The following is a 15,061-nucleotide window of genomic DNA, read 5'->3' on the forward strand; positions in this document are numbered from 1 at the left end:
TATTCTACAAAACTTACAAGGGATCAACACCAACCAGGTATCAACAATTATAATATTTAACATTCATACGTAGCACATGTTCAGGACAATTTTCTTAGTAGCTCAGCTCGTATAAATAGTTGAAATAAGAGAGACGGTTGTAGAATTGAATTTGTTTTATTGTCAAGGCTGAACAGCCTTCAGTCAAATTGAGAAAATGACAATAGTTGTGTACAGTACATAACAGCAAGCGAGACGTCGTGAGGGAGTAAATATTGAGATGTGCGATGGAAGCTATGAGCAGATTCCTCTCTGATTGGCTAATGCCTCTGACATCATAAACGGAACTCATTTTCTGAAAGGAATACAGTTTAGATGTTTAATTTAAATGATAAGGGATCCGAACAGGAAATAAACCGTTTGATCGGACGTTGAAAGTTTTCGTCAGTAATCAACGAGAAAGAACAGCTCTGGAAAAGCGATTATTAAAAGTGTGCTGATCATTCAGTGGTTAATGAGTTGTGTCGGCTGGTGTGCTTATCATGCATTTCATCTACCTGCGACATTCCCCTCTGTGGAGACAAGAACAAACATGATATTTTCATTCTACAATATATTTAACGAGATTAAATGAGACAATGGTATATAGTTGATACCTGTTTGTCGGGGAGTGGTCGAAGGAGTCTTATCCTCGGCTGTTGGGATTGGGAAGACGACCCACGCCGATCCGGTCTATCGGCACGCTGACTCGTCGCCGCGGCAACTCAGCCTTCCTGCAGACATTAACGAAAAGATACCAGACATTTCCTTCAGATTACTGCCTAGTCACCCTCTCACAATCGTGGATTGCCGTTTTATTTAACATTTCACATACCTTCAGAAATGAAGCTAAGTAAGTAGAAAGGATGTTCAAAATTATAGAAACCCATTTTCGCAAAATGAGAGAGAAAAAAAAAAACATGCTGTGGTAAATCATAATTATGACATACTCCCCTGGTTCCACAGACAAGGCTTAAGCCTAGGTTTGAATGAAAGCAACTTGCATCTTACAACATGCCATTGCCATTGTTTTATCTCAAGATGGCTGCACACGGTAATGTGTAAGGCACGTTTTTAAAAGCTACTTAAATGCCCTAATTGAATTTAGATTAATCCTGGCTTAATCTAAGCCCTGTCTGTGAAACCAGGCCGCTAATTAAGAGATAAAAATCGAAATTATGACATACAAAGTCATAGGCTAGCAAGTCGGTCTCTGTGATTTTGCCAAGTAGGGATCAACATACATTCCTGTCTGAAAACATAGTCCTAACCCTATCCCTATTCTTAAATCTAACCCTACCCATAATTTATCCCTATTAAATCAGAGTGAAATGACAGGTGAATAACACTGATGTAGAAGCACCTAACCCTGATTGTAAACCTAATACCTAAACTTGACATAAACTGTAAACGTGTCCCTTATATCTGATTGGCTGATTGGAAAGCTGTTAGTGAAACTGTTAGTCTTAGTGAAATCACATTCTCCCTATTAAGTCATAGTGACTTAGTGACTAAGTGACGGAAATGGGCTTCCATACAAAATAGAAAGTCATGTGTCAATATTCTGTGTCTGTGGTATAGAATGTATACATTGTACATTTAAAAAATGTTCTGTTCTGTACCTGACCTAGCCTACTACATTAAATTTGCTAAATTGAGAATTAGGCCTAGGCTATATGACAATGAAATGTACTGAACTCGTATTGATCTGTGACCCCAAAATTGAGGTAGCACCGAACCGTGATTTCTTTGTACCGTTACACCCCTACACTGTGTGATCTCACACTTTCTTTAGAAAATGTAAAAGTCTAGTAATAGAATCCAACATTTGCTTTCGAGATGAATATCTTTACTGAGGATCCATGGAACAAGTCACATTATGGTGGAGTTTCGTGAGCTTTCATCATGTGTTGATCAGGCTCATGATTGTGTTGAGATTTGATAATGCATGGTGTGGTGTTTTCACTGCTGTTCTTGGCTTATGTCCTGATCTGATCAAGTGCTGAAGATCATTCAGATAGAGCCTTGTCAGAGCCTCAGGCCATGCTGAGTTACACTGCGTGTTCCGTTCGGCAGGAAGATCAAATCATTCACAGAGATAAAACAGTTTTGATCATTGACTGGAAGTCCGATGCTACAGTCATCAGCACAGTTGGACTGTCCGTTCCCGTAAGTCAGTATCAGACACTTACTATGTCATACAAAACCTCAATTCACACTGCTGTGACTCCACCCAAGATATATTAGTAACTTTAACTGTGGGCTACAGACAAAACAATAATTGCTCTTAGTGAACTGTAAAAACACACAAAACTATCAAGCTGTGCATGACTGACTTCAGCCAATAAAAACTGTATGTGTTTGAGCCACGGCCAATCAAAGCTAATTATGGTTCATCATCTGTTCGGGTTCACAGCAAATCAGAAGTGACGTGTCTTTTGTATGTTTTCCAGACTTAAAATTCACAGTGCAAATGACAATTTTCAGTGTGATATGATGATAATATAAAAAAAACAAACAACTATTGTTACAGAACACCAATAAAGAATTAAGGGGTCAATTTAAAAATCTATTCAAAACGTTTAAACTGTTATTAAAATTATATTAATGTGAAATGTTTTAATCATGATATTTGATTATTTATTGCTTTTCACTTCTTTTCCCGACCTAAAAGAAAAGTGTTTCCTTTATTTGTTCCTTTATGTTTCCTGTATAGTCCTCTACCTTTGCTTGTTGCTTTTGGGATCCATGTTGCTGATTGACAGGCGATCAAGAGGCGTGTTGGATCCGGGGAAACTCCGCTTCCTCTTGGTCTCGATGACGTCGTTCTCCAGTCGGACCAGCTGGTCGTGCAGGAGGTGTTTAGCGTTCACGGCTCCTGGGGTCTTCTGCTCGGTTTGGCCTTGCTGGACACTGCGGCCCTCCACGACAGATGATTCCACATACTAGATCGAAATGAGGAAATGCATGGTAATATTCAGTTTTCAAAATTGTCAATAAAAAAACAACAATATTTTCCCTGATGGACAATTCATTTAACACAATTTTAAGGTGGTAAACTGGTTTTACATGTTTTCTAGCTGGACATGGTTTTGACCTTTGTCAAGCTGGTTAGAGCTGTTAAACCGTCTTGGAATAGAAACAATACAGCTTGTACACCTTAAAGACCAGATGCAATACTACAGCTGGTTCCTTCTATGTCATATTGAGAAACAGGCAGAATGAGAATGAGTGACCAGTGGGTCAGTTCTTCTCAGACGGGCAGACAGGTAGCTCATGTTCAAAAGGGGACGGCCATGGTAACCTCCTGTGGTGGCTCTCTAGGGGAAACCCCACTGTATTTATAGAGCACTGAGACCGATGACAGCTTATCATCTGTCACTTGTACCAGTTAATCTCCATACATGAAATCTGTTTGTGTTGTCTGAAGACAGGCAGAGTGAAGTTCCCTTACAAAACACAAAATGTAATCTATAACCTTATTCTCTCTCTCTCTCTTTATATATATATATTTGTATATCAGCGAGAACTGGACCTACCTCTGGTCTTTCTTGGGGTATGTGAAGACTTTCCACACTGCAGTGGAACAAGGTCAGTGTCAACAGACCAGAGAGCAGCACACATCCACAGCCCAGCATCTACAATACAATATTAACATGTGATTTCTAACAATCATGTACATGTATACTACCATTAAAATGTATGGGGTCGGCCAGATTTTTTAATGTTTCTGAAAAAAGTCTGTTAAGTTGCATTTATTTGATCAAAAATACAGTAAAGCACTGATGAAATAGTATTACGTTTAAAAATATATTTTCTATTTTAAAATGTAATTTATTCCTGTGATGGAAAAGCTGAATTTTCAGCATCATTACTCCAGTCTTCAGTGTCACATGATCCTTCAGAAATCATTCTAATATGATGATTTGATGCTCAAGAAACATTCATTATTATTATCGATGACATTTCAGTGCCTAATATTTATGTGGAAACCAAGATACATTTATTTTCAGGATTCTTTGATTAATAGAAAATTCAAAAGATCTGCATTTATTTGAAATATAAACATTTTGTAACATTATAAATGTGTTTACTATTACTTATGATCAATTTAATACATATTTGCTGATTAAGAGTTTATTTAAAAAAAAATCTGACTGACTCCAAACTTTTGCACAATGGTGTGTGTATATATATATATATAATATGATCTATCTGTCTATCTATCTATCTATCTATCTATCTATCTATCTATCTATCTATCTATCTATCTATCTATCTATCTATCTATCTATCTATCTATCTATCTATCTATCTATCTATCTATCTATCTATCTATCTAGCAACATAATTACAGTGATTCAAGTTTTTATGTCTCTGTGTCAGTGCATTGTCAATTGAGAGTTCACACACACACTCCAGCTTCAGCACCGTGTTGAATTACTGTGATACAGGGCGATGTTTACATTCATCCAGACTCCATCTGTGAAAATACACTCTGACTGGGCGGTCCGGCAGCCGCGAGAGTGTGAGAATGCTTCTAACACACACCCTCTACACAAACACATGAACTCAGCCCAAACACACACTCTGACCTGCACCCCTACCTGTGTGTCCCCAAAACACACTCTTAACCAAACTCGCAAAAAAAAAAAAAAAAAAAAAAAAAACTTCCTCATGGCGGGACTGAGTTGTTTCGCATCACTTGAGCAAATGTTTTATAGTGCTGATAAAATTACAGTAAATATTATATTTAAGAGAACACCATTATCTTAGCTCTTTCAAGGTTTTTTTTTTTTTTTTTTTTTTTCTAAAACCACCTTATTCAGATTATGATAATGCACTAAATCCTACATTTTGACTGCTGTTTGCTGGCAGTTGTGTTGAATTGCAATGCACCAGTACCATTAAAAATGGCATTCATCTTTGTGAAATTTGTGTAATTTTCTTCTAAACATAATTTATTTTAAAGTACTTTAAAATATATATAAATGAAATAAATGCAAATTTTAATGACTGATAAAAAAACTTCTACCACAACTAATAATAAGTTACTGATAGATAGATAGATAGATAGATAGATAGATAGATAGATAGATAGGATATAAAAAAATTATAAAAAATATAAACAAAACTAAATGTTATATTTGTGAAATTCTGACCTTGAATTTTATTTTGCCCTTTTATTAATTGTCAGCTGTAATTTTTAAAGAACTATAACAAAATTTCTCACCAAATATTAACACCTGCCACAGTATTTCTCCTAGAAATGATTCAAAACTCTTTGGCAGGATTGTATAGTATCTTTTCCGAAATGCGCCATTAATGCATAATGCACTTATTTATTTGACCCAGAGTGTCCCGTCCTCTGAGCACCGGAACAGATGCGGACCCTCTCCTGCCCCACGACTGGGGAAGTGCATTGTCCAGCAACATGGGCTAACTTTAGCATTTTCCGTCCCCAAAAATAAACAACTCCAGCCATCTCCCATTGCCCACACACTCTTCACTGGACACCCTGCATGCGCACACACTTGCTCTCTCAAAGACACTCTCAACCGTTCTCTGATATCAGACATGATTTCACACCTCTGTGTCACTATGGCAGCAATGCAAAATCAACAGGAGGTTTCCGATACAGGTTCATCTGTAACCCTGGAGCTCAAACAAATTCGCAGTTGCTTATCAAACAGCAGATTCTCTACCAACTAACCAGAGTTATTCTACAACAACCCCTAACAAATGTCTTTAAATACATCTTCAACACCTGTCTGCTCACCTTTCCACCCAAACACACACAGCCCTGTAGGAACATAAAGGTTGGTCTTTCTTTCTCCAAGGCTCCTTACCCTTAATCAGATTTGGTTTCAGTCACACGGGGACGGACAGATGGACACCGTGCAGTTCCTGGAATTTCTCACGTTCTCTGCCTTTGCTGGTTCCTGCTGTTGTCTTTCCCGGTTTTATAGGCTCTCGTCGGGAATCTCCACTCCAATCGGTGGTCGCGATTGCTCTGACATCATTTCTGCAGGTTTTCCACTGTGGCTCGCCCTGAAGCTGCTCTCCCCAACTCTCTCATCCTCATTACGATTACAAACTAATAGCAACCCAAGGGAGCAGCTGAACACATTTGAATGTGCGTGTACGTGTCACTTCTCTCTTTCTGTCCTTCTTTCTTGGCTTACACGCACATACGATGGCCAAAAGTGCCTTGAAGGTCAGCTTGTAACTGACAACCTGCTGCGTTTCCACAGGTTTGAAAGTGTGTATGTGTTGGAGTTCAGTATGTGTAGGTGGTTTATCTCTCTCTGGCGTAATCCAATCTCTTGTGTATAAACTATACTGTATCTGGCCACATGAGTGTGTGTGTTGATGGCCGTTCATGACCTGCATCTTGTAATTCACTCATTGAGTCTTAACCGGGGAAAAGTGCTCAGATCTCTCTCTGTCCGAGAATGTTAGGTGGCGTTAGTTTATGAAGAGTTCCCCAGCAGACTGCCTGTTCTCACACTATATTTATCTGCACACACAGAGCTCATCTCTCTTTACTCCCACTGTTAAATAAAGAGCAGACCGGGCAGGCCTGTCTACCACACCAAAATTTCCACAGAGACCCTACGACGATCCCTCTCTGTCTCTCTCTCTCCCTCACTAAGATGTTTTGGAAAATCAGGACACCAAAGAGGGAAAGCCAGGAGACGTGCATGTGTGTGTGTGTGTGTGTGTGTGTGTGTGTGTACAGATAGAATCAGAATGCCTCTGCCTGTACCATAGAACAATTGTATTTCTCTTTGAGACTCAATCAGTAATCATGTTTCTCCAACAATTCCTCAGGAGATGTCAAAAGTGTTTATTAGACAATATACAACAAATGTCATTTGACAACATACAATAAGAGTACAGGGCTGAAATGAAAGTGGAATAATTTGATGAAAAAAGCTTGAGCTGACACTGAAATCTATAGTATACTTTGATACTTGTGAGATTACTGGGGTCTTTTCTCAGAAGAAAAATCTGAGACTTAATGTTGCAATGTAAGGGAAGTAGCGACAAATCTTTTATTCCGTATTTTGCCATACATCCCAAATGGATTATCGAAAATAAAATACTTGGACTGAGGCAGATCTGAATATGAGCTTGCAGTTGACTGTAAGAAAGGCCTGAGGTTTTAGGGTACTAAATGATTGCAGAAATCCAGCATACATCACCAGAGAGAAGTCTGTCATTTTCCCTTGAAGATCCGGACACTTTGACTGAAAATTACGGTAAATGAATCCTTTTACAATAGAAAAGTAAGTATTTTCCATTTCATGTTGACTTTAGGCAAATGGTGTCCATTTGATCTTCATCTAATAGCATTCCCAATGAATCATTCTTTAAAATCTGAGCTTTTCAATGAATCACTTGATCCAGTTTGCAAAACCTGAATGATTCATTCACCAAACAAACTAAACTGATTTTCAAACTCACTGACTCAATGATCTGGTTTCAGGGTGTAACAGCTCACTGGAGGTGAAGATATCAGGTAGTAACAACTTCAATTTTGGTATGTCAACACCACAAAGCTATATCATCTTTAGACTTAAAATACCGCACACATTATTTTTATGATAATTTGATAGTGCTTTTTGAAAGCTCCTGTCTCCAATTGCAATTAAAAGAGCAAACAACACATTCAAAATCTTTCTTTTTGTGTTTCGCAGAAGTAAAAAAGTATTGGAATGCTTTTTTGGAATAACATGACGGTGAGTAAAAGATGACAATATTTTCATTATCTGTGAACTGTTCCATTAAGATGTAATTATATATATATTTTTGTCTCTAATAGGCATGATACAGAAAATGAACAAGATTAAGAGCAAAATGCATTATGGCATGAGAAAAGCGAGAGATTGAAAGAAAGAAACAGGATGAAATGAGAGAACGAGAGAGAGGAAACCTGTTTCTACACTTATTGAGATGTGGATCTGCAGTGTTCCGTTACCCAAAATCCTTAGGGTGAGTCCAGATCTGTGTGTATAGCGACCAGACTCAACACAACCCCATTTAACTATAATCAGACATGAAGATGTGTGTGTGCGCGAGATCGTATCTTGTGTTTTTGATCGCTTATCTGTAAGTCCTTCGATTGGCAAGCTTCTCGCCGAGACTCTTACATCCAGGTGGATGTGAAATGAAGAACATCTCTTTAATTGCATGCATTTGTGTGTTGCGTGTGTGCGTGCAACCGAATATCTCTTGCGGCTCTGCCATTTATCGTTGTGTGGTGTCGGAAGCGTCTCCATGACGATGCTCTTTTAAAAGAGGAAGACCGTCATGTCTGGCCCGAGCTCTCAGGATCCCTATGCTCTCTTGAACATGATAGCTTTCACAGTGATCCAGGCGTCGCATGAGAGTGCAAGTAGTTTGGGGAGTTTTGAAAGATAATTATTGGGTGCACAAATGTACACAAACGTTCATTTCGTCAATTATGTTTCTAACAAAATGTTTGCTACCAAAGATGAGACTGAAAATGTGCATCATGACCATAATGAAAACACATCTGTTGACGAAAATATTAAAAAAATAACACTAGAAGATCTTTACAATGCACTAACAATGTCTTTTGAAGACGAAACATCTAAAAATAATAGGATTGTTTCATATAATCCAATGATAGTAAATAGTAAATGGATAGATAGTAAAGTCAGGATTTTGTTATATCTTGATATACGTTTAGAAGTTCGTTACACTATTTTAAGATGTCCTTAATACAATTAAGTACTGAGTAATAATAATGAACAACATTGCTTACTTTAGGGTTAGGATTAGGGTGTGGTTTATGGTTAGTTGCATGTAATTATCCATGATTTATAGTGATTACTACATGTAACGTGTAACAATGACACTGTAAAATAAAGTGTTACCAAAAAGTTTTAATATTTGGTTTAATTTTGCACTTTTTCATCAACTAAATTTGACTAACAATTAATGAATATGACATGACATTGACTATATATAAAGAACGACTAAATATAAAGGAGATTTTCATAAAAAACACTATGCACATTATGTGTCATAATGAAGAAGAGAAAGAATTTTTTAATGAAAACACTGTTGAGAAAAAAAGAATAATCTAAGTTTCATATTATTCTCTATCAACATTACATGCTAATGCAGTGTAAAAAATATTTTATATAGATCAATAAGTTATAACAACATGTTTTCATCAAAATATGTTTAGCAATTTTCAACTTTTTTATGTTATATAATATTCAACTAATTTTTCAAGTCAATTTAATTCAATTTAAGTTGAAATAACTTAAACATCCCAGTTGATAGTACTTAAAAATTTAAAGCAGCTCTCTTTTTTACAGTGTACGTTTAAAATTTGGTTTAACTTTGCTGATCATCAAGTTTACTATAGGATATTTCTGTCTAAACACAAAGACTGGCATACATGCATAAATGCACATTTTGTGTTGGCGTATCTTAAATGTTGCGTTCATGAACTCAATTTGACTTTTGTAGGTTCATGGCACGTGTGCGTGTGAGAAGCCTCTCGTGTCGGCTATCCGGCGCCCTGTCCCATCTCAATCTTGGCTCACATAGTGTCTATTCAGAGCGACAGAGGGTTTGCTCACTGTAAAAACACACCTGGCCTAATAATGACACTACTAATACAACAATAATGTGGTAGTAATGTCAGAATAATGTCGGAAAAAACAGCCAATCCCCCTGCTCGTCATTAATGGGACCCTCTCCGCTGGTGATGTCATCTGTCCAACCTGCCGTAGCGAAGGAAGCACTTCTGTGCTCTCCAAGGAGACCGGGGTCACGGGGTCAACCACTTAGCGATCGCGTGAAAGGAAGGCTAAGAGTAGCCAAGCTAGTCGCCGGAGTGACGTTCCCGCACACAAACACACTGACGGTAGCCCGATCTGGAAAAAGTGAGCATGTGCCCCTGTGTTGCTAAGCGTGTAAAGGTACCTTTCTCTCTCAGCTTCTGCCTCCCGGCTCTTCGCTGTGTTGTTTTAGTAGATAGTTTAGTGGCCGGATCCTAATCTCCTTTGAAATGTCAATTTTCACGTAATCAAAACACCATCTATATTTAGTTTCCTGCAGGCGGGCCATTATGTTTTATGTGCTATGCTTGATAGCCTAGCCGGACACACTCATTCTGACATAACCTCAGCTTTAAAAACTATTAAGAGCCCGTCACTTGGATGCACTCTTCAGCAACCTTGTAAGAAAGGCCTCAGTGGTATATTTGAGTCACTTTCGGGGCGAATTTCTTTCAAAGTTCACTCTGTAATTGTTGCAACTGACAGGATGTTATGGTGCTAATGCAACTAGCTGGTTTCTATGGTAATTCCGCCCATGTGTTTACAATCACAGATATTTTTTCCCTTAATTTCAATTGGTGTTTTTTTTTTTTCAATCCTAAATCTCTCTTAAAAATTTGCCGTGTTTTCCTGGCGATCGTATAAAAATACTGATGATAGAGGTGTGTGTGCGAAAGAGACAGAGCGAGAGGTGGATTAAAAGAAGTGTGCAGCTGTGCGGAGCGACTCTGGGAGGGAAACCTGATCGGATGAGAAGTCCGGACAGAAGACGAAACAGGGTGTAAGGGTGCCGAAAATGAGAGAAAGAAGGCTCTTTTTTCAGTCCGCAGATACAGTGAGATAGTTTTCTCAGGCTGTTGTTTTAGCCACTGAGAGAAAAACCATGTGTGTGTTTTTCCATTTTTGTGTGAGAAGACCCTGAGAAGCAGAGAAATTCCCACTCTCTACTTAATACCTTTGTATGACGGGACTTGTCATTTGGCCGGCTGCAGGATTCTGTGCACCTGTCCGAGGCTTAAGATACAAGAAAACGTCACGTGTAGAGCAATGGTTCGCAACTGGTGGCACACATGTCTCTTCTGAAAGGGTCATGGACAGAAGAATACAAACAATGTTCAACTAAACATAAAACACTTACCGTGTCTTTTTCTGTTGACATTAAAGGTTTTGCGTCCATTCAAACTCTTCTGCCACTAAGTAAAAGCTCAAATTAAGCATTTGCCAATATGGACAGGCTGTGTGGCTTGTACTCCTCCTCGAAAACCTCAAGCAAAACTACAAGATTAAAGAAATTACAACCCAGATTAAATATGGCTTCACTTGTAGTGAAGTTAAACAGTTCGTACTGACAGACATGTATTTTCTGCTTTTCTAAATGTCACCAAATAGACAAGAGCAAAAAACATTAGAATTCAAGGAACATTTAGAAAGCAAACAACAATGCCAAATTGAAAGAAAAACAACTAGTTTCCTATTCATTTCGCATATAACAAAAAATCTATGCCAATGTTTAATGTGTTAAGATATAATATTCAAAAGTTTGGGGTCATTACGATTTGTTTTTTAAAGAAATAACATTTCCTCATAACAAGGATGCATTAAACTGATATGTGACAGGCTACTTTTTTTCAGGATCTTTTGTAATATTATAGATATCTTTACTGTCACAATATTAAGCAGCGCAACTGTTTTCAACATCGATGATAATAAGAAATGTTTCTTGAGCAGCAAATCAGCATTAAAATGATTTCTGAAGGATCATGTGACACTGAAGACTGGAGTAATGATGCTGAAAATTTTGCAATAATAAATAAATGCATTTTACTTTACATTATAATAAAGTATAAAAGATATACATTTTAAATGCTAATAATATTTCACAATATTACAGTTTTTATAGTATTTCTGACCAAACAAATACGGCCTTGGTGACCACAAACCTTTAAACGGTATAGTGTAGATATAGGAAAGAAAAATTTATTTTCTTTTTGCATATTATTTGACTTACAGCTCAATATTAATAAACAACAATTATTGATTTTAAAAACATTTTGGTTTGCTTTATGACTAACACTATATTGGGTTGCTACTTGGCTTCCAGTGTGAAAATCTACATTGGAATCTAATTTGTGTTAGTGTGTAGATCAAGGTTGAAAAATAAATTATAAATGACATTAGCACAAATCATTTAAGCATATTGATCTCTACACTAACTGGTTTTGCTTTAGGAGCAAAGTTTTACATTTTAAATCTATAATTTGAAAATCATTTAGCATTATTTATTGCACATACTTAGGATCAATACTGATAATGATGCATATATTGTTACTATTATAAAGGACAGAAAAAGAGACAGTCCTGACAGTGTCAACAATAAGGCAGAAAGCAGAAGAATATGTTTGTGATACCATTTCAGATGGATAGACAGAGTGGAGTTTTTAAAGCCATTTGACATTGCTAGAAAGGGAAAAAGAAGCAAGCGATTAGCGTGACACACTTTTTCCCAATCTGAACTCATAATCACTTGCTCCAAACCACTGGGGACTGAGTCCACCTCACACAGAGAGAGAAACAGTACGAGAAAGCGAGAGAAATGATGATGAGGCTCGTCACCCTGGAAACGGGCAGTGGTTACCCCAGTTTAAGGTAAATTTCCCGTCCACCCACCTTCCAGCTCCATCTCTATGCTTCTCTGGGAGGAAATTGGGGTTACGCTCTCACCAGAGGGCCAAATCTAAAGTTTCCCCACATTTATTCTGAGGGGAAGCAAAGCCAGAACATTGCCTCGGGTTACGGCACAGACCGAGAGAAAGACACACAGAGAGAGGTAAGGATGGAGTGAAGGGAGTCAAAGGGTGAAGAAGGGAGAGAAAGAGGATGAAAAAATGTGAGGGTTGTTTAATAAAACGTGTGCCATTTGTGTCCTTCGTATAAATATGGGTAATGATTTTAAATTGAATTAGCTTAACAATGTATTCATACAGACATTACTAAATGAAAATACATTAAAATGCCCCTACTACGGATTTTTGAAAATGACTTTCCATGTAGTGTGTAACATAGCTCTAGGTGAATGAAAACATCCTGCAAAGTTTTAAATCTGAAAGTGCACCATAGGCTATATAAAGTTATTGTCTTTCAAAAGTAAGAGTCAATGAAATTAATCATTTTTCAAACGAATCATAAGCCGTTTCGTTGTGATGTCAAGATGAAACATTAGCATATTGCCCTACAACTTATGTCGCAGACACCAGGGAAAACTTGAACCTCAAACCTGCAGCTGATTCCTGTGGATAGCCTACTACTAGATAGCATAATGTTGAGAAGAAGCTGTGCTCTACAATGTGAAGGTAAAGCCAGTTTATTTTTCACTGCCCAAGGACGAGATTGTGAAGAATCAGTGGTTAAAATTCATCTTTACCATGAATCCATATAATCCTAAACTTTTGCTGTGTTCCCTTTATTTTACCGACGGCTGCTTCTCAAATCTCGGAATTCAATGTAGGATTCGCAAACCGCTTGCTCTTGAAAGATGGTGTTCAATTCAAGAACTTCCCCAATGATCTGATATAGAATGACTGGATCGCTCATGACGTCATAAACTGTGAAGCCACGCGCCACCATATTGGTATACGTATACGAGCTCACGCATTCTATTGAATCAATAGGAAATTTTACGATTTGACTGAGAAAACATTGCCTAATGAGACACGGTTTTTAAATCTAAAGTCTCTCTGTACATTCTTACAACGCAAACATCCTAAGCATTTAAATGGGTAGGCCTATTTGTTTAAAGACGGACATTTTTCCTGCTTATTAAAAAATGGCAATTTCTTTGCAAAAGGAATAAAAAGCTGTACGAGAACACTAGTCGGCCTTCTGAAGAGCTAACTTCACTGTAAGAAAAACAGTTTGATACTATTAATTAAATAGTGAATGCTAAAGACCAATATTTTTGTGATGGTGAATATTCAGGTGAATATTGTTTCGTGACCACGAATTAATAATACCTCAGCACGTTTTACTAATTTGTTCTCTCGTTTTACTATATTGTGGCCACGTTGTAATTCGTTAAATCAAAATGAGGGATGGAATTAGTTAAACGTGTCCACGATTTATTAAAACGAGGGAGCAAATAAGTCGTCGTAACAGCGAATTATTTAGATCAGCGGAAAGGGCGCATATAAGAACGAGCAGAGAGAGAGAGAGACCCGGCCGCGCGCGCGCACTCTCACCGTCAAACAACACGAGCGCTGTATTGCTCCAGTAGCACCTCACTGCAGTACACTAGATCTTTTACTATCGTGTCAATTCATTTTGATATGCGCGAGGGAGAGAGAGCAATAGGTCCTCAATGCAGAACACGAAATCCAGGGGGAGGAGTTGGATCCAGATCCAACTCCTCCTACCTTACATAAACCTAAACACACCCATCTCCACCCCCTGATCCCTAAACCCACCCCTAAACCTACCAATCTCCACCCCTTAGGTCTGGATCCAACTCCTCCCCCTGGATTTCGTGTTCTGCAGTGAGGACCTATTGCTCTCTCTCCCTCGCGCATATCAAAATGAATTGACACGATAGTAAAAGGTCGGAAGACTGATTGTGTTTTATAGATCAGTAGTTTGTTCAAATAAAGTGTTTGATTAGTTAGCAAGTACATGTTCAGGAAATGCATAATACAAATTGTATGGGTTAATGTAAGTAACGGTAAACGGACTCTGCAAGAAGCTCTTTTGAAGCTGTCAAATGGTGTCGCTGTTGGACACTTCATTGTGATTATTGCTGCTCTGAGGTTTCTTATAGGCTACTGGTGACTATCGTTTTTTTTTTCTTTTTTTTTTTCTAGAAGCATTAGGCCTACTCTTGCCTCGAAGAAAACAACACGGGAATAGCGACAGTTGTGCATATAAATTACTTCTTGTAGGTCTTGAATTACAACCTGTGGGCATCGTTTTATACTTGTATGCTGCACAGCGGGTCATCTTAAAAGTGCCGTCGGAGCTACCAATCTCTGTATAATGGCCGTTGGAGCCTCTGCTGGTAGGGAATCATAAGATGGCCGCTCGAACACTTCCGGTGGCTTCACTGCCTGCTGGCAGTTTAGAACATCATGAGCTATCCAGTCATTATATAGATCAGTGAACTTCCCAATTTTAATGAAAGCAAAATCTGGAAATGAAGGGTATGTTTACATGACAATGATGTACTAAAAACG

General features: G+C 38.0%; 1 protein-coding gene across 1 annotated transcript; it reads right to left on the bottom strand.

Annotated features, from left to right (window-relative positions):
• Nucleotides 1-141: 141 nt before the first annotated feature.
• Nucleotides 142-6,282, bottom strand: ostn (osteocrin). The gene is made up of 5 exons (XM_081371618.1): nt 5,868-6,282; nt 3,558-3,656; nt 2,743-2,963; nt 636-752; nt 142-551 (listed from the first exon to the last, which is right to left on the bottom strand). The coding sequence occupies exons 2-4, from the start codon at nt 3,654-3,656 to the stop codon at nt 665-667; spliced, it is 408 nt and encodes a 135-aa protein (XP_081227744.1). The 5' UTR covers nt 5,868-6,282; the 3' UTR covers nt 142-551; nt 636-664.
• Nucleotides 6,283-15,061: the final 8,779 nt, after the last annotated feature.

The sequence above is a fragment of the Scardinius erythrophthalmus genome (genome assembly GCF_964197995.2).
Source record: "Scardinius erythrophthalmus genome assembly, chromosome: 7".
NCBI classification, from domain to species: Eukaryota; Metazoa; Chordata; class Actinopteri; order Cypriniformes; family Leuciscidae; genus Scardinius; species Scardinius erythrophthalmus.